Raw genomic sequence first — 24,875 nt, forward strand, 5'->3', positions numbered from 1 at the left:
GGCAATCATATTTCCAGCCAGGAATCATACTCAAATTGGCATATGATGTCCAGTAAACATAACTGTGTCCATTCCAGCTTATATTCACAAGAATCTGAATATTCCTTTTTATTTTTCTATGTTGATTATTAATGCTTTTCAAGAGGCTTATTTTCCCTTTTGTCCTAAACATGCATCGCCTGCTGGATGCCGTTTTAAAAAAGATTCTATGATCAACAGTTTGATCATGCATATGCTTCGCATAAACAAATAGCTGCAGTTTAAAGCATCTGATGTGCTGCTGTAAAGTTAGTCTGTTTCCCTGACCAATTTCACTACTTCTAATATGAAACCCAGATCCAAATCAAACAAGGATGAACAAATTTGTCTGATTTACAGCAATGATCATTTTCCCATAGTTTTTGCAAAATCATAAGAGTTGGCAGGTCTGCAGTAAGCCAGTCGGGACAAGTTTAGTGTGAATGAAAACTACAACTGTCACAGTATGCCAGTCAGGACAAGTTTAGTGTAAATGAAAACTACAACTGTCACAGTATGCCAGTCAGGACAAGTTTAGTGTGAATGAAAACTACAACTGTCACAGTATGCCAGTCAAGACAAGTTTAGTGTGAATGAAAAGTACAACTGTCACAATCAGATGTAAAAAGGGCTCATTTGAGGAAGAGAAAATGTGAAGAAAAAAATGGAAAATTACCCATGCAACCATGGAAGAACTATACAATTACCCATGCACCATGGAAAAACTATACAATTACCCATGCACCATGGAAAAACTATACAATTACCATTGCAACCATGGAAAAACTATACAATTATCATTGCAACCATTTTTCTTCATTCAAGCCATGAATCCTTAGACAGGTTGCCAGTCTTATCATCAGACAAATGCCAAGCAGACCCCCAACTAAGAATCCTTGCTGACTGTTTTTCTTCAAATGAATTACATACACTGTGCTTGTGAACTTGATGCATCAATAAATGGGGAGAAAACACCAGACACATGAAAAGACCACAACTTCCTTATTTTACAGCAGGCCATCTAATGAGCATTAGAGTTCTCAAATTTTAATAAAATCTTAACATTTTTTGCTGCACTAGTAGTTGCTCTAACAGAGACAGCAAACTGTTTTTTTTCAATTAATGAATACAGCAATGAGGTCAACACAAATCAGAAATACAAGTAGCAAAAAGAAATGTGTTCACAGAAAACAACTGTCTTGGAATATATCAATTTAAATGTATGAATTTCCAGCTAAACAAACTTAAATGCAAAACTTAATCACAATCACAGTCAATGAAGCATGAAACATAGGTAACTGTGACACATTTTGATAGCACTGTGTTGTGCTCACCAAAACACTTCCTCACTCACAGCTTCATGACCCTGTAGCCAGCAGTGAAAACTGACTTTAATGTAAAAGTCACTAAAGTATATAATATGGGTCACACAGACCCACTTTTGGTGGATGCACATTGCACTCACCAAGAGGCATCCATAAAGTTACATAATCCTGAAGCATAAATTACATGAGAAAATCGATATATATGCAAAACTTAACAAGAACATAATGGATGTATGGATGGAATGACAGACAGACAAGGGAAATACTGTATGCCCATTTTCCCTTTATATATGGCAGGGTAAAAAAACAACACTCCAAACCCACACACTCCAAAAACAACAACATTCTAACCAACATATAAATGAGCTGTTCTTTTCAGAACCATCTGCCTTGGAGAGTATGACTATTTTCCATTCTGTGGATTTATACATTTGCCTTTCATAAATTGCCTTCCTTGAGAATCTACTGCATCTGCCTTAAATTCTCACTCCACAGGTCTTGGTTTCATGATGAAGTGCAAGATATATTCACAGCAATGTATGGACTGCCTTAAATTCTCACTCCACAAAGCTTGGTTCCATGAAGGAGTGCAAGATATATTCACAGCAAAGTATGGTCCGCCTTAAGTTTTCACTCCACTAGGTTTGGTTCCATGATGGAGTGCAAGATATATTCACAGAAATGTATGGTCCACCTTAAATTCCCACTCCACTAGGCTTGGTTTAATGATGGAGTGTAAGATATATTCACAGCAAAGTATGGTCCACCTTAAGTTTTCACTCCACTAGGTTTGGTTCCATGATGGAGTGCAAGATATATTCACAGAAATGTATGATCCACCTTAAATTCCCACTCCACTAGGTTTGGTTCCATGATGGAGTGCAAGATATATTCACAGAAATGTATGGTCCACCTTAAATTCCCACTCCACTAGGTTTGGTTCCATGTTGGAGTGCAAGATATATTCACAGAAATGTATGGTCCACCTTAAATTCTCACTCCACTAGGCTTGGTCCCATGATGGAGTGCAAGATATATTCACAGAAATGTATGGTCTGCCTTAAATTCTCACTCCACTAGGCTTGGTTCCATGATGGAGTGCAAGATATATTCACAGAAATGTATGGTCTGCCTTAAATTCTCACTCCACTAGGCTTGGTTCCATGATGGAGTGCAAGATATATTCACAGAAATGTATGGTCCACCTTAAATTCTCACTCCACTAGGCTTGGTCCCATGATGGAGTGCAAGATATATTCACAGAAATGTATGGTCTGCCTTAAATTCTCACTCCACTAGGCTTGGTTCCATGATGGAGTGCAAGATATATTCACAGCAAAGTATGGTCTGCCTTAAATTCTCACTCCACAGGTCTTGGTTCCATGATGGAGTGCAAGATATATTCACAGCAGTGTATGGTCCACCTTAAATTCTCACTCCACTAGGCTTGGTGCCATGATGGAGTGAGAGATATATTCACAGCAATGTATGGTCCCGTGATGCATGTAAGAAGTTATTTTGTATATGTATTTCTTTATTAAAAGTTAAGACTAAAATTCCATTTCAAATCTTTTCATACAATTGTAAGCACCTGGTCCTTCCAGTCATCATTACACTGAGCTCCTTTATCATTTCATTTATTTTTTACATTGCAATGAATGCAGTACATTAGTTACAAATTCAACTACACCAAGGCTATCAAACCTATGTTACTGGGCAGACACAAGTCAGAATTTTGTACTGTCCAACTGAGTCAGTTACGGATGAAAGCAGAAAAATTCATTGCTCAGAAGTGCAAATTTGATTTTTCCTAGCCCTCCTAGTAGCATGTAGAAGCATAGCAGACAAAGTGCAGCCATTTTATGGTATGAAACCATTCTGTCACATAACACAATCATGAGATGTATGCTGCATTATGACTGGTCAATATCTTCACCTGACTGGACCATCACCTTACTGGATCAATAACTAATGGAATCACATATTGCTTAACAACAAAAGTGGCTTTTTTTAAAGAAAGGTGTGCAGAAAATGTAAATAAATATGTACACACTCCAGTAACTGAAGTTGCTGTTTTATAGATTTATGTGTGGACATTAATGGAACTCAGTTTTAATAATATTTGGATTGATTCTGGTGTTAAAATTTATGAAAAACGTGAAAGTACAGCTGAAAATATTAACAGGCCAAAGAGACATGCTGCTTGAAATATTAGCTATTCCAATAAAAAATGTCTCTGACCATGGACCATCATGCTAGTATGGGCCATCATGCCAGCAGCTAAATCAACCTCTGTGCAAAGCATTAACATGGATCCAACATTTTAAAATGTCAGCTTTGGCTATGTTGCATCATCCTGGAAACAGATACATTTAAACGAAATGACCACAATTTTTTTATTACAAGTGACCTTTCCAGAACTGACCAAATTACACCTGTTTGCTTTGTCATCCTACACAAGAGCCACGTGTCACCCAGGGGAACAAGAATTTATGGTGGTTGCTTATAAACTGTTGGGTCTCAAAAACAAAGCTGCATTCAGAAGTACATAATACAAGAAGGAAAGTTTGGCACTCTGTGTTTGGATGAATGTACTTTATTATGACTGCAGTGTATAACAAATCCAACTGTATTTTTTAGGATAAAGGTCAAGTTTCTTTGTTGTGTTGACTCTACTTACAACCTAACATCAAAAATTCATCATTAAAGGATAAAGAGAGATTAAGACTCTGCTTACCATTCTCTCCATGGCATCCTGTTCATTCTCCTCCTGATTTGTTGGCTGGGTAGGACCTATAAACATGTTTTTGTCTTCTTGGTACAAGAAGTGTAATCCCTCTAATGTTGACAGGACAAACCCAAAGTGACGGAGACAACAGCTGCGCAGGAAACTCTGAAAAAGTAAAACATCTACATTTACAACTAGTTTTATAAAGCATGTGGTGTTTTATGTCACCACAGCATAACAGTGGCCCTATGGTGCCAACTAAATATAGAGATCAAAATATGTAAAACTGAATTTAAACAGATTTAGGAAGACAAACCATTCCAAATAAACGTAAACATGAAATACAACATGACAAAAAATAAATTGCAAAGGTGTTAAAATTCTGTAAAATGTATGTAAACAAAAGATAAGGGTGACACACCAAATCCTTAAAACATGGTCAAAATTTGCTATATAAACTGCATTTCCTCAAAAAGTGCAAGACTAGTAAGTGATAGATTATCATGCACTTTCTCCATGCAGTTCACGTCAAATTTTTTTTGCCTCACAGTATGGAAGCTGACACTGAAAAGAATGTGTTTCACTGTCAGTGGACACTGGTACGGTAAGCACTCTGGTTGAAGTTCATACCTCAGAACCTATGTATTAGTCATGTATGTGTATCTGAAATGGGATCAGCACAATACCACCATCTCTCCAACACACAAGGATGCCACTTTCCAGAAGCGGATTTGATGTTCTTAAGTTTGTTTGCAGCATTTTTATTCCACATTTGTCACCAGGTTTGAAGAACATATATATTTATACAATATCTGAAGTCACTATATGGAACCTTCCATTCTGAAATGGATGACAGTTTGGCAGCCTTGGCTGCTTTGTCTGTTCTTTCATTACCCATAATGGCAATGGGACAAGACAGCCAACTGTACAGAATACTTTCAGCTGCTTGCATGAGCACATGTTTCTGTAAAATCTGGGATATTAATGGGTTCACAGATTTAAGATTTTCAAAGCTTTCATAGTGGAAAAGGAATCTGAAAAGATGACCAAATTTGTTTCTTGAGAAGCTTATATTTTCTTAAAAATATTAGAATGGCTGTAATTTCTGCAGCAAAAATTGAGGCTTTTTATATGGTAATGTGCCATGTGATGTTACAATGTCTCCATCTTTCAAAACATTTGTATACAGCAATATATAGGTATGACAAGAGGATTTGATTTCATTGACTTCACTCTGAAAAAAGAAATGATTTATTGAGGACTTTTTGATTTGGCATAATATTTTGCTGTTTCAACATAATTGTGAACTTGTATGCCAAAAAGTGGAATGAAGCTTGGTTTATGAGCATAAAAGATTTGGTATTTGTATCTATATACTAAATAATATACAGTATTAGGTGACAAGGATGACAGTTTGGTATTTGTATCTATATACTAAATAATATACAGTATTAGGTGACAAGGATGACAGTTTGGTGTTTGTATCTATATACTACACAATATACAGTATTACTACTATTAGGTGGACAGGATGACAGTTTGGTATTTGTATCTAAATACTACATAATATACAGTATTAGGTGGACAGGATGACAGTTTGGTGTTTGCATAAAAAATACTACATCATTTGATAGTATTAGTTGGATTGGGTGTGTGTGATTGGGATTTATAATGTGAAACTAACAATGTTTCAGTCATATCACTATGATGTCAGCAGTGTGGCAGTTTATAGCTATGTCTAGCACTGGGGCATCATGCCGCAAACATATAGCATGATGTCCCACCCAGTCACATTATCCTGACACCAGGCTGACCAGTCCTAACACTAACCTCTTAATGCTGTGAGCCTAGCGAGGCAGCTGTTAGTACCATTTTTGTAAGTCTTTGGTATGACACGGCCGGAGATCAAACCCACAACCTCCCACTTCCGAGGCGGACGCTCTTACCACTAGACCACAAGAGCCATTTGTTGTTGTCTGTTGTTTGTATCTAAATACTCCATTAATACAGTATTAGATGGACACAATAACAGTTTGTTGTTTGTATCTAAATACTGCATTAATATAGTATTAGATGGACACAATGACAGTTTGGTGTTTGTACCTAAATACTGCATTAATATAGTATTAGATGGACACAATGACAGTTTGTTGTTTGTATCTAAATACTGCATTAATATAGTATTAGATGGACACAATGACAGTTTGGTGTTTGTATCTAAATACTGCATTAATATAGTATTAGATGGACACAATGACAGTTTGGTGTTTGTATCTAAATACTGCATTAATATAGTATTAGATGGACACAATGACAGTTTGGTGTTTGTACCTAAATACTGCATTAATATAGTATTAGATGGACACAATGACAGTTTGGTGTTTGTATCTAAATACTGCATTAATATAGTATTAGATGGACACAATGACAGTTTGGTGTTTGTATCTAAATACTGCATTAATATAGTATTAGATGGACACAATGACAGTTTGGTGTTTGTACCTAAATACTGCATTAATATAGTATTAGATGGACACAATGACAGTTTGTTGTTTGTATCTAAATACTGCATTAATATAGTATTAGATGGACACAATGACAGTTTGGTGTTTGTATCTAAATACTGCATTAATATAGTATTAGATGGACACAATGACAGTTTGGTGTTTGTATCTAAATACTGCATTAATATAGTATTAGATGGACACAATGACAGTTTGGTGTTTGTATCTAAATACCACATGAGATACAGTATTATATGGATCAGGGTTCATACACCTTTGGTGTGACAAAATTCAAGGACTTTATCCAATTTTTTCAAGGACCCCGATGTCCAGTGCACTTTAGATATATTTATAAATGGCCATTTACAGGATTAGTGAGAATGTTGTAATTTCTTGACAAAGGGCTTTCTAATATTTGTGCAATATGTTTGAGACTTTATAATAGAGAATGAAAAAAGCAACAAATCTTAGGAGATTAACAACACTTTATTTTTAAGACAAATAAATGGATTCAGATCTTTATATGAAGAACAACAAAAATCCCTATAGATTACATAGAAAATACGGTACACTAGGTTCAACTTTTCTTTAAATTCTTAACTCCAACTACCAAATGTGTTTGAACACACACTTCCCAGGCATTTTGCTCAAAATGAAATAGGTAAGCTCTCGCAGAAAAATACCCAGATAATTCATCCGTATTCTCAATGCCATGTACATGTGTTTACCCGTTGGTGGGTGTGAATGCATCCTCCTGCATATTCCCTAGCGATAGGAGTTTACGAAGACTGCCGAAGTCCACCATCTCTCCCTGACACACTTTATGAAAACACATTGGCTGACCTCGTATATAGTGATTTGCATAATTTATACATACGTGAAGTTGTCTGCAGCAGACAAGATCAATTTCTGGAAAAACTGTGATGCATGATATGATACATTCACATGGCATCTTAAAATAGTCAGCCACAAAAGTATGCCACGTGTCGCCGTGTCTAATTTTTATGTCTGCTTGTGTGTGATCGCTCATCTAAATTTTAAAGGTACATTTACATGTAGATGTAAGTACATTGTGTTATAAGTGGCCTCTCTGTTAACAGGTATACGGCTGTAATTTATGCTCAAAGACTGGTCACGACACCAAAAAAGTCAGGTTCAAGCCGACCTGCGAATGTTAGATCATATGCCAAAAATCAGAAGCTTGGATCTAAAATAAGAACAAATTGTTACCATTTGTGTGTATATTTTTCATTATCGTTTGTTTTGAGAGTTTAATCATATGATTCCCCATGATCTAAACTACAAAGATGTACTGCTGCCGCAGAAAAGAAATCAAAGAAGAATGATTGTTGGAAAAGATTCACACATTTTGTAATCCTCTCTATAATCAGGTCTGCGTGCAATTATAAATATCTGATTGGTATTGTTTTGTAAACCACCAAATAGCAAACAGTTTTGTTTTGAATACATGGTGAGCAGCAGAGGGGGGGAACAGACCACTTAAGGGAATGGTCACCTTGTGTTTGAACCAAAAAAATAATGACACTTCATAGAGGTCAAATACCACGTCTACAATTATTGTTTGTCCCCAAAATAATTGTAGACGAACCCCCTCTGCTGCTCAATAATCTTGGGAATCTTCATCTGAATCTTGGGAATCTTCATCTGAATCCTGGGAATTTATTCTATGTTTCAAGTAATATTCAAGTTCTGATGGTGGTTTTTCTATTTTTGGATTTATGTTCTTTCTTTTCCTGTAATATATCATTAAACTTCTGTATCGATCTCCACCGCAATTTTTGCAAATCTGATATAATCCTCTAACACCGTTGTTACATCCAACACAACTTCGTGGACCAGCATGAGGGTTTTTCTTTATAAGATAATTATGTTTTTTGCAATATTCTCCACGACATTTTTTATCACATTTATTAGTGGTTCCTTGACGCAGCCACGCACAATTGTTCATTATATTAATGATATCTTTTTAATTCAGTTTAATTTTATCATCACCCCTGTTATCCAAATATTTTATCAAGTCCAATACGATATCTTGTTCTAGGATCGTGTAAATTTATTGTTATAAACCCATGCGGAGTAGCTTGCGCTCGTAAAAAGAAATTTCTGAATTTAATTATATCCATGTCACCGCTGCACCAGGTTTGATGAATATTTCGCAACGTATGTGTGTCTACGCCATTAAACACAACTAAAATATTACAGTTATCTCTGATTACTTTTGGTATTTGTGTGTATCGTTGAGTAACATAAATAACGTCGGTATTTTTGTGTCTACCTCGAGAAAAAATCCTGGCTGGGTTTGCTTGTTTGTCCAGCATCACATCGTCGTATACAACTAAATTATTAATAAGTCCGTCTGTGGAATCAACTGATGGTGCTTCATCAATATCGGTTATAAACTCGATAACGTCGTTAGCGTTTTCATTAAAATCCTTAAGTACATTATAACATCGCTGATCATCAACTGACGGGGCTACCAAATATAATTTATCCCATTTTAACCATCTCATTATAAGATTAAGTAACAACTGTGTCTTTCCACTTCCAGATGGTCCTATTATTATCATTCTGATGGAATTTGGTAACGCAGGATGGTGCTTGACAGGTTCTTGTTTTCTTGTCGCTGAGAAATCAATTATATCCATGTTGTATAAAATATCTATGAATTTATATTGCTTGCGCTGTAAACTTAAAACTCCAACTGTTGATTTAGCTACGGTTATAACAAAAAATAAAAAAATAGCGTATGGTGGAAAATGTTCTATATGCGGTAGAAAGAAATTTTCGTTTTTACCTAATAGGCGCGGTGGTGATATTGCTAATTTGATGTCAAAGTTTCCAGGTGCTCCATGGGCTAAATACAGCGGAGAAAAACATCTACCAGGATATAATTATTGCGGCCCTGGTACTCGACTCGATATCAGGCTTGATAATCAGGATCAACCAAAACCAGGCGAAGAACCAATAAACGCTATTGATCGAGCTTGTCATGTTCATGATGTAGCTTATAAGAGTAAAAATCTACAAAATAGGCATATTGCAGATGTGAAATTAATTCATGCGTTAAATGCTATAAAAAATAATAATATCAAAGAAAAATTAGCTAATTGGTTAGTAAAATCCACGATGAAAGGTAAATTAGCGCTAGGGGCTGGTAATATATAAATGGAATCGATTTATTATTCACCAATTGGATACTGGAAGGGTAAAGCAGCAATTAGTAAACTCGCTGATGCAGCAGCGGTTAAACATTCTACTGCTAAAGCGTGGTTGTCCAGGCAGGCAATATGGCAAATTTATCTACCACGTCCTAAGCAAATTCGATTTGCTCATTTTAGTGTCAGTGTTCCTAATGAGGTTCATCAAGCTGATATTCTGTTTTTACCACATGATACTGTACGTAGAAAAACGTACAAATACGCGCTAACTGTTGTTGATGTTGCAAGTAGATATAAAGATGCAGAACCGTTAATGACTAAAACAGCAACTGAGGTAGCCGACGCGTTTACACGAATTTATCAACGAGGTGGTGGATCACAAGGTGGTCTACGATGGCCACAGCTACTACAGGTTGATCCTGGCAAGGAATTTCTTGGTCCAGTATCATCGTTGATGAAACAACATAATACCAAAATACGACGAGGACATACTGCAATTCATCGTGATCAAGCAATTGTTGAGCGATTTAATCGAACACTTGCTGAGCGGTTATTTGGATATCAGTACGCGGAGGAATTTATTCAGGATACGAGATCTCGTGAATGGGTGGCAAGATTACCAAGCGTGATAGCTGCATTAAATAATGAGATTACACGAACGACCAACATGAAACCTATTAATGCAATTACAAGCGCACACATACCTACACAACAACGTGATTTTTCAGCACAACCATTATTAGGTAATATCACCGTTAGGTATTTATACGAACCCGGTGAACTTGAAGGCGGTAAAAAAAGAGCAACTGATTCTATTTGGAGTGTTACCACACATAAGATATCCACCGTGACAAGATCCTCAGGTAGACCCGCAATCTACAGACTGGATTCGGCTGCTCCTCAACGTGGATTTGTGCGTGAACAATTACAGATAATTCCCGATAACACACAATTACCACCAAAATCACTTCGGTGATTTCGATCACTTAACTAGCACCCAAGGCGCTGGCGCCTCTACGTCGATTACATTCAAGACAGGTCAACATTATATTTTCTCGTGTATGACCAAGATTGTTATTTTTTCTATCTACGGTAAATTGTCTTGGATCATTTTTCAGATACCGCCATAGCATTATACAATTACAACTTGCGCAATGATTATTTTGTTGTTGTTTCAGCGCATTAATAAAATCAACATCAAGATCAAAATTGCGTTTATTTTTTTTATCACACTGTTCATAACCAGATAATTTTTTTCTTATTATATCGCTTTGACATTTGTCAATATCATCACTAATCACTGACGAGTCCATGACGATTCGTCTCAATTGAGATATTTTTCTAACTCGAGACACTGCGAGATAAACCAAGTTCGACCATTCGATGTGATCATCAACGATCCAAACAACTGTATCAGTAATAGTTAATCCCTGAGATGAATGAATCGTCATCGCGTATCCAAGCGTCCACGGGGATTTATCAGCACGTAGAGCATCTTCAACAACATCAACATCAACTGCAACAATATCATTCAATACAAGATTCTGTTTCCTCTTTGACTCTCCTGGTATATCAACGTCGATATTTTGCCGTCTTGTATCTGCTGGTCGATAACATAACGGAACTGACAACGTTGAAAACTTTTCTCGTTGTAACTGAAACAATTCCCGTTGAAGTTTATCACGAACTATCTTTCTGCTTGCAACTATCAAATCGTTTGGTCGCCACGTTTGCAGAAAGTCTTTCATGGGTGTTTCTGAAATTATTTCACGCATTATTTCACATTGAATTTTATTCGGTTGTAGTCTGATTAATTTTTTAAATTCCTTCAACGCTGCATCAAGTGCTCTATGATCATCAGATACTTCTTCAGCGTGGTCAATGAAATTTTTCAGCCAATCATGTGGAGATGGTCCAGCTACGGGTGGTGGTTGACCATGATCGCTGCACATTATCACGGCAGTATTTCTTGTTAACAACCAATCAAGAAATGTTTTTAATGTTTCTAGCGGTACAGTGCATATCTCATCCCATATTATGATCCTTGGAATGTATTTCTCTCCCATCCTTAAAGATGTCCATGTATCACCCTTCCATCGGAAAAAGCTGTGATAAGTACAGGAATTAACACCGCGTTGTTTCATCTCTCTCGCTAGTCTATGTGTAGGTGTTAGTACACTCATATCTGAATTCTGAAATAGTTCGATAGCTCGAGTGGTTTTACCAGAACCTCCAGGTCCATTTAGGTAAACCGTTTTGTGTCTGGTTATTGGATCGTATACCGATGGTAACAACGAAGTTGTCAACGTTTGACATTTTTTACAGTAAATATCTTTAACTGCAACATCAGCGGATTCGGAATAATCGAGCATATATTCATTTTTTATTCTCCACGAACCCCACGATGTATGAGTGCCTATGTTTAATCCTTCTAACAGTATTGAATGTTTTTTATTTATATAAAACGAATCAGTAGCAACTCTGACGGCATGCGCAGAAACCTTATTTATCATCGATAATAGATTTATTGAAACATACGCGAGCATCGATGATCTTAAATGAGTATATTGAGGTGACTCACGTCCATATAGCTCACAATTGTACCTAGTTTATTTCCATTTGACAAGAAAACTGTTTCTCGACTTATAAACGTGTTCTTGTTCGTTGTATCAACGATTATAAAATCTAACTCAGCATCGTCCATGATCAATCTTGCACAATGTCGTCTGTGATCATATGCTGCTCCTTGTGTAAACTTGCCAATTATTTTTCTACCAAGATCCTTCGAATCGGTTTCGTCCGAATGTGATAACCAAACCTCGGTTTGTTTTCGATATGATATAATTGCTTCACTTACAATCAACCGTGTTAATATCGTATAATCAAGCATATACCGTAATAGTACTATTGGTGTCCACATTTTTTCTGAAAAATGTTTTCCAAACCAAACATAACAAATTGGATGAAGTCCTTTAGACATTTCGAATGACCCGATACAAGCAAATCCAGTTAGGTCAAAATCCGGTAATGGTCCATTTATCGATACTCGCGTCATTTCGTGCGTCGGATGACCGAATCGCTCAAAATACGCAGAACAATCTCCGTATCCAAGAAAACTTCCGGGATAACACGCAACCATATCAACTGAAATAACATCTCTGTGATCGTATTTAGTATTCCACAATCCGCCGTGTCCATATTCGACACAACTCGATACTATGTCATTGAGAAAATCAAACCGAGTTGGTTTCCACGAATTTTTCTCTCTAGCAAAATGAGTCGCAACTGACGGAACAGTAAAACAGCTGCTCAATAATTCGTCAGCGTCATCAGTATATTGCAGTGCTAGATTTTTCATTTTTTCGTGAAGAGGATCTGTTCGATAAATAACGCCATTTGGTCTCACAAACTGATCAAATTGATTATTTTCTTCCACACAAGACTGAAATAACCATACTGACACAGGATCGTTTTTACTTATTTCATTAATAAAATCAAACATACCTCAATCAGAATTATCTATGGAATAACATTTAACAGTTCGATTTCGTGGAAACACTGTTACTGCATTAGTCCACGCGTGTGCGTTATGATCAATAATTGTAATTGAGGCTCCTTTTGATTTATATTTTGATTCATACAAAATCTCCCGTTATCGTCGCTATGGTTATTGGAAATTTTAATATTTTTCCTAACCCAGCTACATCTTTGATAGACGCACCGGTATCTTTAACCATATCTCCCCACGTGTTTATTATTTTACGTCTTTTATCCGTTAGACCGTTTCCACGGGCCGCGTTTGTAAAATGTTCTGTTACTCATTCAGCCACACAATTTATTTTTGAAAGTTTCATCGGTGATAGTTTATCAACGCTGGGTTTTTCATTTATCACATAGATTCCATAAATAACCGCGGTCACAGGATATGCTCGTTCATAATACGGTTTGTCAATGCCAGTCAATAGACCTGGTTTGGAATCTCTACTTAATACGACAGTTTTTTTATTACCGTGGACAGGATCATATTTGTCACGGATAATCCAATCATCTGTTTCTGTCAACACGACGAATTTTATTCTGAAAAGATACTTGCGATTACCTTGATGAATATCAAAGAGGTAGTTAATGATAATTGCTGCTCGTTTGTCATCCATCATAGCGTTAATGGCGCCGTTGCGTATAATCTTGAACGTTGACCAGACATGAGATGCACCATCCGTGTGAAATTCTTTCTTGGCATCGTGAATTTTATTAATCAAACCTCTGTTTTTCGGATCAACCAAATATTTCATTGGTAGGCCAGAAGATATTCTGTCAAGATTAAATCTATTTCCACCTGAGGGTTTTATTCGGGATAATCTATCGAATTCGTTCATATATTTCAAACAAATATTTAAATAAAGAATATTATGTATACAATGTCTCAATGCAAATGGCTCATGGTGGGTTCACTAACTCGTTGTAATAAATCTTGCAAAAAGGAATTTTGCGGACAACACATGCAGTGCATTAACCGTGGAAGCTTAGGACCAATACCATGTCTGCGATGTGGTGCTGGAGTGCGAGGAAAAACAGAATTATGTGGAAAGTGCGGTGGTAAACGATACAGAGAGCTTAAAAGATATTATGACAAAAAAAATAATAATAGTGAAAATGCTATAAAATCCGTGGAGGATTATATATCAAAATTTCAGACAAACAATGATTTAAACAAATAATATTATTATAATGGAGCAAAATAAATTTGTCCCACATCCCACAATAACAAACTATGAATCAGATATTAATGGTGTCATCAGACACTGCAGGTTGAAGAGACCAGTTGGTACTGTTGATAATGGCTATCTTAGATTTACTGTTGGGAAGAAAAGATATCATTGTCATCGTTTCATCTACGAATGTTTCTTTGGAGTGATCAATGACCGTCTTGTTATTGATCATATTGATGGGAATTCTCAAAATAATAGTTTATCCAACCTTCGAGTTGTCACACAAAGCGTGAACTCTGCATGTGGTAATACTGGAAGATGTAAGACAATCGGAAAGAGGGCGGTACATTCTACAAACAGAGAAACTGGCGAAATAATTATATTTCGTTCAATATGTTCTGCTGCGAAATATTTTGATATTCACCCGCATTCAGTACAAAAAGTAGCAGAAAATATATATAAAACCGCTTTCTCGAAAAAATATAAACAGAAAATCACCTTTCAGTATTGTTAACTATCATCACCACCTCGAATTAATTTTTTAAATTTATGTCACAGATTTTCCCCCATACACTACTTATTTTTTGACTCATGAAAGGGAGGTAATTTATGGTCATAATTATCTATGGTTTCTAACTTACAAAAAAAAACAGTTCGTGTATTTTTCTGTTCTATTCGTGAAACATTTAGAACAACACAACACATAGAATGCATGTATATTTTATCTAACCTACAGAAAACCGTCATGTATATTCCAGCTTACTGAGTGCAGAATCTAGCGTCTAGTCTGTATCGATCGTGGCGGGTTAATTTTAGATCTACAGCACAGCACAGGGATCCTGCGTGCATTTACTCGATTACAGAAATACGTGCAGGAATTAAAAATCAATTGCATTTTCCTTGTTCAGAGCAAAATATATTTGTATACGTATGTGCGTGCGTATGTGTGATTATGTATTTGTGTGTGTATGTGTGGTTACTTTTTTTTTATCAGGTAATATTAACAACTAAATACTCCCTTGACCATATATGTTCATGGATACAGATTTACGAGTGGGAAATCTCGTAATATATATTTCTCCATAGAACAGATATAGAGAGGACTGAAAATCTCATAATAGTCATAGGAAGGATGAAAAAATCTAGCAGTTATCATAGGAAGGATGACAAAATCTAGCAGTTATGTTACAGGAAGGATGACAAAATCTAGCAATTGTCATAGGGAGGATGGAAAAATCTAGCAGTTAGATGATGTGGGGGGGGGAATTCCTTAATTCAGCTTTGTTTGGTGAAAATATATTATATAAACGTATTTCTTGAATTCAGAATTGTATTATTCGAAATTAGTTCCTTTTCAGCTATATATTAACTTCCGAAACATATAGTGTTAGAAAAATTTGATAGCTCAATCCGTATCGTATTGGACTGTGATGCTCGCGGTCCAGGATCGAATCCCAAGACTGACAATTGGTCGGGTGGTTGCGCATATTAGCGATTTTTATAATTAATTGGGGCACCGCCAGCCTCTCTCCGCGAGAAACACCACCCATATATCAACTGGTGGTTGATACATGTTTTGTACCACCCACGGGTTGATTATTTGGTGGGTTCTCAGCGGAGAAAATGGCCTCTTCATTCATTCATTTCATTTCGTTCATTGCATACTTAATGAACCTGCTAAAAGACTCGAATAGAGGTTCATTCATAATATATGTTTGTGCTGTCCTTAATTCATTCATTGCATACTTAATGAACCTGCTAAAAGACTTGAATAGAGGTTCACATTTCATAATATATGTTTGTGCCGTCCTTGAAACATCCCGACGAACTCGCTAAACACTCGCTAGGAGTTCTATAAAGGGATAATTTTTTTTTATTTTAAAGATTTATATACTGAATAATGAACCATGAAAATATCAATGATGTAATTGTTGCTATTAAAAAATTGAAAAATGATGGAGTTAATATATCTAATGAACTAAATCCTGAAAAAATAGTTTCTGATTTTGAGATTTTACAAGAACGTAAAAACCAAGGAATACACACACTATCATCTGAATACAAGCTCATGAAATGGATTCAGGCGGCAATGTTTCAGTCGCTAGCTACCGTAGAAGATAATCAGGTGAATGAATTCATTCCTCTCTCTGCCTCCGTAGAAAGAATTAGATCGTTGTTATCCCACGAGTACGAGGAAAAGAAAACAATTAGTACTCGCATAAGACTATTGAGAAAACTTATGTTAGCGAGTAACCTAGTTGGTGAAACGATCCAAAATGAAAATGAAAATGACTGGCCTGACCACGTGTAGATTATATTTATTCTGAGATTATATTTATTCTGAGATTATATTTATTCTGAATTATTATTTATTCTGAGATTATATTTATTCTGAATTATTATTTATTCTGAGATTATATTTATTCTGAATTATTATTTATTCTGAGATTATATTTATTCTGAATTATTATTTATTCTGAGATTATATTTATTCTGAATTATTATTTATTTTGCAATTTTGATGGGTTAGTTGGTACTTAGATTTATGCAAATCAATCAAATTTGTAATTTTGATGGGTTAGTTGGTACTTAGATTTATGCAAAATGATCGATTTTACAATTTTGATCGGTTAGTTGGTACTTAGATTTATGCAAATCAATCAAATTTGTAATTCTGATGGGTTAGTTGGTACTTAGAATCGAAGACTCTTATTCATTATTTTTTCTGAATTATTATTTATTCCTGAATTATTATTTTTTCTGAATTATTATTTATTTCTGAATTATTATTATTTATTTCTGAATTATTATTTATTTCTGAATTATTATTTATTTCTGAATTATTATTTATTTATTCTGAATTATTATTTATTTCATAATTTTGATGGGCTGCTTGGTACTCAGAATCATGCAAACCAATAAATTTCATAATTTTGATGGGTTAGTTGGTACTTAGATTTATGCAAAATGATCGATTTTACAATTTTGACGGGTTAGTTGGTACTTAGATTTATGCAAAATGATCAAAAATTATGATTCTGATGGGTTAGTTGGTACTTAGATTTATGCAAAATGATCAATTTTACAATTCTGATGGGTTAGTTGGTACTTAGAATCGAAGATTCTTATTTATTATTTTTTCTGAATTATTATATTTATTTCTGAATTATTATTATTTATTCTGAATTTGATGTGTTAGTTGATACTTAGAATCGAAGATTCTTATTTATGTGAAATGATCAAATTTTCAGAAAAAAATAATAAAATATTCAAAAAAGATGAATTTTTCAACACAATTACCTCATCAAATATATTTTGCACCAATATTTTTATTTATTTATTATTTTTTTAAGTTGATCGACTTTAATACAGGAGTGTGCCTGATCTCTGTCAAAAATGATCTCGACGGAGTTCATCTAACTGTTCTTGTGTTAATAAGAAATCCTCGCTTCCATATTCATCAATAACTAAATTAATGTTAAATTGTTCTGTGTTTTGTGAAAACGCTGTTCTGATGGCGTTGTCAAGTGCTTCCTTGTCATGTATAAAAACCCTCACGTGCTGGTACATTTTATTGGATTAATTTAGAATCGAAGATTCTTGATCAAAGATCTACGATTTCACATAAAGATTTATTACAAGCTCTTCTCCACGTAGGTCAATTAAGCGATTAAGGTGGTCTGTGAGTTTGAAATTTATTCGTGACAAATACTGATTATGCGTGCGTAAATAAACAGGATTGGTTGGTACTTGCATGATTAAACTTCCAGGGGGAACTTGTGGTGTAAATGTATATAAAATATATCCTTGTTGAGCTTGATTTGATTTTCCAAGATCTATTTGATAACTGCCTTCTATTACGTCACAAACTAGATTAACCGCAATTGTCGATGTTATATTAACGATTTCCGGAGATACGTGTCTTCCACCGCCGAGTGGATCATTATCATATCTAAGAACAGTTGCTGGTGGGGCTATTTTTCTCCACGCATTAAGTATTTCATAAAAACTTTCCGTGATAAGATCGTTGAGCGTTTTTCTTAATTCGTCGGTTTCAAATCCTGGTAGTGTAAAATCTAATAATTCTGCTTCAGTTATTTTATAATGATCAATGTATGCTTGTTTGATACTATTTTTTTCTCCTGCATCTATAAAATCATGAGCATTTATTACCTCAATAATGGTCTGATTAAAATATTTAAGATCTAATACAATTTGATTTAAATGTTGTATTGCTGCAATGATCTGATCTCTTAGATCGTCATTAGGATACTCCAGGATATAGTTTTTAAACAACTGTGCTAGTGTCGTTAATGTAGTTGTGTATTCAGTTCTAATTCCGTTAGCATGTAATCTGAAATGTCTTTCAAAAACGATAACAACTGAAGTTTTTGTAACATCATAGATAGAAAACGGTGGAAAAGGATATCTTTTACCATCTTTCAAAGTGTAATAAGTATCCCTACCAGTCCATGGATACGAATTTCGGTATTTTGGAGTTGTTATAAACCTGGCTTCGTCAGTAAGAAATTCAATTAATTTTGGTTCTGGTGGTCCTTCATATACCGGGGAAACATCAGGCCAACCTAGTACGGATCTGATTGAAGATTGATAAATATCAACGGCATAATCAGGTGAATGTATCTCTACCGTCAAGGACAGCGTCGGCTCATGAATATTAATCGATATTTCTGCTTCTTTTCCGGTTATTGATTTTATTCTACGTTGAAATTCATCATTGATCTCCTCGATCTCATAACTACCAGTGGGTATTCCAACAACAACCCAGTCAGGTGTTCCATCGGGTTTGTTTTTATTAGCAAATACGAGCGAATTATTTGTTGGTGTACCATGAAATGATTTTGATCTGATATTTGGCCAGCTGTAATATACCCGTAATTGCGCTAGTGCAATTTCATTAGCGCGAATTGCAGTTGGAAAATTGATATTAAATTCAGGATTAATCAAGCTTACCGAGATCATCATTGTCTTGTGCGGGGTTGTGTTAGTCACGATCTGCTGGAGTAATTCCGTCATTATTAATACTTGTATCTTTAATACCGATACCTTCGTCGTATATTTTAGTTATCATTGAAAACTCGAAATCAGATATAATTCCATCACTGAGACTTGCTGATAACAACGAGGATAATTTCGAGTATGCTACCGTCGCTGTGTATAATTTTATTATGTAATAGGATAATTTTTTGTTCGTGCAAGTACATATCTTTTTTGCGATGATATTAAGCACACCTGCAATAGTTGTTGCTGCACAAACAGAAATAGTCACGGATACTGGTGCCATCATTGTCACCGCTGATAATATTATTCCAGCTCCAGCAACAACAGCGGATACTGAATAAATAATCACATCAACGATAACTAATCGTCGTTGATATTTTTTTACTTTTACTGTATATTGTTCGACTTGATCTTTAAGCGCCGCCTGCCATTCACACGCTTGATTGTACCTGTATTGTGCACCGTCCATATATTTTTATGCAGTAACCAATTGAGATGTTTCAGCTACAAATTCCAAACACCACCAGTAAGATGTTGCGATTAATTCCTTATCAGCTGCTTCCAAAATAAATATTTCTTCGGTTCCGTTATTTAATATAACGGATACAACCCCGGAAAACCTATCCGTTGATTGACGCCATGGATACGTTGTAAATATTTCAAATTTTGCAGCACTGAACACAGACAACCTGTACACGCCAGTGACTGTTGCGGTATATTTGAAAGTATTATTCTGCACTGACCATGTTGCGAATCCCGATGATACCGTGTATACGATGTTTGTGATATGTCCGGGAGTTATTCCGGCTGGGATTTTAATCAGACTGGTTTTATTGACGATCTCAGGAATCCCCGCTACGATGTCTTGCTGTGTTTGTTTAATCGTGTCTAGGTTGGTTTTGATATCAACGAGTTTCATGTCAATGGCGTGTGGAGTGCCGAAGAATTTATCTATGGCATCATCGGTTTTTTGAAAATTTCTTCGAAATCTTCCAAAAGCGCCTGCGTGAACATCATACTCGGCCCGTAACGTGGATAATTTACCATCAACGGTGTCGACGTATTTTTTTGTTGCTGCGTCTTCGTCGGATGTTGGATCTCTTAAAACTACTATTTTATTTCCGTTCATGCTAAGTTCACCTGTCATTGTGTCACCAGTATTTTTTACGCGATTAGCAACACTTTTTGCAATTTCATCTCTGATGGTTTTAAGTGACATACTTGAATCCCTGATTTTGCCGCTGTCAGTAAACACGGGTATATTATCCGTAACTGCACCGAGTACTCGTTGGATTATGTTATTCCATTTGATACTGCTCGTTTTTAGTTTACCATATCGATCTTGAAAAATAACAACTTCATCTGGGTCAACTCCAGCCAGGTTCATAATATCAGCGAGGTCATCCTTAGTCGCGTACTTTGACAAATCAACATCGCCGGATGTTCTTTTAACACGTGAAGAAGATCTTCCATAAATATCAACCATTATAATAAGACCTGTTGTTTAAAACGCTTTACGCGCAACGAATCGGTTGCTTGTATAATCATGCACAACTTTATGTGGTGGTTTGGATGATTTTGATATAGCGTTAAGTACATTAATTACCTCACGGCCGCATATTGGCGGATCTGTCATTGTTTGTGTGGGTAACGTTGAATACCAAACTCTGGTTGCTGCGTGGAGTGGTGCAACATACTTGATAAATTCAACAGGTGGAGCTAACCCGTATGAATCAAAATAAACAATTCCACGTGGATCAACCGCGTATGATACCCAATGAGTACCAGGTCCAGAACGTTCATCGAGATTGATAATACCTGTTTCTAGTTTGTTTGGTTGTTTTGGTAATTGATCTCGCATGAAAACACCTCTGAAGTTTTTTATTCTTAATCGTTTAGCAGCATCAAGTAAATCAAAATTTGATGCTGGAGCATCTAACGTGGAAGCCTCAGACCCTTCCCCCAACGAGATCCTGGCAATCTTAAGCCGCATCCCTTTTTTTTGTATCCTTGCCCTGTTGCTTTCTTTAGAGCCATTCCAGCAGCTGTTCCAACAGCACCTAACGCGGCTGCTTTTGCTACGGCTGGCGCAGCAGCAGCTATTAATGCTGGTATAGCCGCGAGAAGTGGAAAAATACCACCGATTTTAACTGAGTCCTTAATCGCACCCGCAGAGAGATTGAGTTTGACGCCTGTTTTTGATTGTTTAGCGCCATTGAAATGTTTAAGCTGGCGTTCTGATAATGATAGTTTATTTTGACCACCCGTGATCTGATCTCGCTTTAGTGATATTTTCATTCCACAGTTTTTTGCTGAATTTGATTGAAGGTTTTTAATCTGACCAGGAGTCAGACTGACACTAACGTGATGATATGGCATTTTATGATAAATACTTACCACGCTCCAAATAATAATTAAAGATTTTCCACTGGTGCATCAACGACCCTCATTCGACCACTACCACCTTCAAGTAACATGGCTTTATCGCTAAGTATGACCGCGATTGCTCTGTAATCAACACCACCTGTATTTAATGTTGCTTTAAGATGTATATCAACGACAGATTGTTTTGATAGATCAAGATGCTCCAGTGAAAAATAATAAATCGGATACAATGTCCTGAAATCATATTGTGATATTTGCAACCCAGTATCTACATTTTGATCATGTCCCATGAATGACATCAAACGATGATATGCACGTCCTATGTGATTTAGTGCATAATTTAGCTGTATATTCTCTGTTGGTTCTTGTTGTCCGTTTATCCGCAAGGAAATATTTGTAAGACCTAGTTGGTCAAATATCATATGAGAGTGAACTTGACTACCTAAACGATCATGGTTTTGAAATGCAATAAAAATATGTCGTGGTGCAGAAACACCTTGTTGTGATGCTATATGCCATGTAAACTGACCGTTAACGTTAGTTTGCATACTATCTGTGTTTGTTGTCAACCATGACAACAAGGATTTACCACCTGTGTCCATGAAAGAAATTAATTTCTGTTCTTCTGCGATCGTTGGAGTCATTACCGGCATCCACAGTGAAAGTTTCAACAATATTACTTTACCAGCATCACCAACAGGTCTCCACAGAGCATCGTTATCATCACCCTTTCTTACAAGAACAACCGTGTGTCTAGCTCCAAAAATAACCTTTTTAACATTCCTACAAAATCCAAAAATATGCGATAATGGAATTGTACATGAAAAACCTCTATTGGCTCCTATCAACATATTTCTGCGCGCTGCAAATCCCAAGTTGAAATTTTCACTAGAACCATGAACCACCGGCCCCACATCGGCATCCGCGTTATTGGCAAAATTTCTTGGTCGTCTTATATTATACGGATCGCTTTCAGGGTTATTAGAATTATCTTTCACAAACATCATTGTGGGACCTGCTGATCTTGTATAATCATCAGAATATCTTGCTAGACCAATTATTGTTGTAGCAACGTCTACATCTTTCTCAATCGATTCAATATTTTTTCCATCAATCATATACGTGGCGCTATCAAATAATGCCATGATCCCGTTGTTGACGAAACCAACTTTTACTGGATCTAAGTAATTAGTATTATCCGTTTTTATGATTGTACCTTCTACCTCAATAAAAGCCTCAGCGGGTAGAAAATATCTACTTGTGTCATGAACTTGTAGTTCAATTCTTCCACGTTGATCTGGTGTTCGTGCGTCATAAGAATAAAACTGATAATCACGTACCGATTCATCTTTAAGGACAGGTGCTTCCATGTCAAATGCTGTGTCGGATACGCGCTTGAACATTTTATTATAATTATTTTCATCTAATACGTTGATTACCGCGTTCGTAAAGTTCCACCTCGGGAAGTTCCACTTCCTGATATTAAACTTGAAATATTATTTCCCGATTCACCGAGTCCTTGATCTGCTAACGCTGCTAGTTTTTGATTTGCAGCTTGATTTATTATTTTACTCACGTCTGCGGGCATAATTTCAGTACTTGCCAGTTTTACTGGTGGTTGTTGTTTTCGTCTTATTAATCGTGCTAGTCTATCTTTGATCGCCGAGAACGCCTTCCCAGCAACATTGACAATTGCACCAGGAGCTTTTTCACGAACAATATCAATAGCTTTCATCGAGAATTGTTTTGCAATAGGCGCTGCTTTTGGGGCTAACCTTGTAAATAATCCCTGAATAACATCACCAAGTCCATCTCCGTAAGTAGCTCTGTAGATTGGTAATCGTGAGTTCACCGCTCTGACCGATACAGATTTACGATGATTATTGTGTATGATCATCTTATTTTATTTACCATTTGTCTAATCACGGTGACTAATCATCAACGAGCTCGTCAATAAGCTCTCGGTAAACGCCAATATCCATTATACCACCTTGAAATAATTGCCGACAAATATCAGCTGCTTCATTGGTTATTTCTGGTGAATTATTTCCCGCACGTTTTCCTCCTATAAGAACTTCTAACCGTGATACATCATTGAGGATATTATCAGGACAAACAAAATTATTTTCCAAACCACTGCCAGTAGCACCCGGTGCATCGTAAAATTCTTCTTCTGGAGATTGCTGTCGAGAAGGTTGTTGCTGCGGTGGTGGAGTTTGTTTCTGTTGCTGCGGTGGTGGAGTTTGTTTCTGTTGCTGCGGTGGCGGAGAAGAAGGTTGTATTTGTTGTTGCTGTTGTTGTTTTTGCAGTCGATCAAAAAATTTATCTATTGCATTAATAAATGCAATATATCTAGTATCATTGTTTCTAGCTTGGTCAACATCATAATATATACGAAATATCCACTTGTACCAATTTTCACGACTTATAATATCATCGCCATAATCGGTTTTTAAAACTTCTTTTCGATGATCATAACCCTGTGCGGCATATTCAGCTAATGTATCTATATTTTTAATTTTCTTTATGTAATTAATAAGATTTTTATTAAATTTATCCTTTATATGAACCTTTTCCTTGATTTGTCCTGTTTCTGTTTCTGATACATGATCTTTCATCTCACCTATTTCAGCACGAATTTTACCAATACCCTCAAGTATTTCTTCACCAACAGGTGGAGGTTGAGCCGCAGCTATATTAGTTGGAAGATCTCGTAAAATCTTCTTTGTCTGTTTAGTTCTTCTTGCTATTTTTTCAGTCTGCGCTGCAGTTTGTTTTGATACCGGAAGAAGATCTTCTTTGATGACTGCAGTGACGGGCTTAAACAGTTTTTTAGTTTCTTCTTCGTACTCAACTTGTGCTTCTTGCTGCGCTTGCAGATTTTTTCTGAATGAGTCTTTGACAGGAAGAAATTTTTTAATTGCTTCTAATCGTTCTCGTGCTGTTCTTGCAGTATGAGATTCTGGATGTATCATTTTATTATAACATAATGATTTAATTATTAT

The 24,875-nt window shown here is 36.0% G+C and overlaps 1 protein-coding gene across 2 annotated transcripts in view; it reads right to left on the reverse strand.

The window, feature by feature from the left end:
- LOC149802115 (nonsense-mediated mRNA decay factor SMG5-like) overlaps positions 1–24,875 on the reverse strand; it is a 192,124-nt gene that overhangs the window by 72,801 nt on the left and 94,448 nt on the right. For both annotated transcript variants that reach the window (XM_089956507.1, XM_089956506.1), the window contains exon 20: positions 4,081–4,236. In XM_089956507.1, the coding sequence (XP_089812633.1) occupies positions 4,081–4,236 (156 nt within the window). The remainder of the gene's footprint in view (positions 1–4,080; positions 4,237–24,875) is intronic.

The sequence above is a fragment of the Sinohyriopsis cumingii genome, chromosome 4, assembly GCF_028554795.1.
Source record: "Sinohyriopsis cumingii isolate HCF-2022 chromosome 4, ASM2855479v2, whole genome shotgun sequence".
Taxonomy (NCBI): Eukaryota; Metazoa; Mollusca; class Bivalvia; order Unionida; family Unionidae; genus Sinohyriopsis; species Sinohyriopsis cumingii.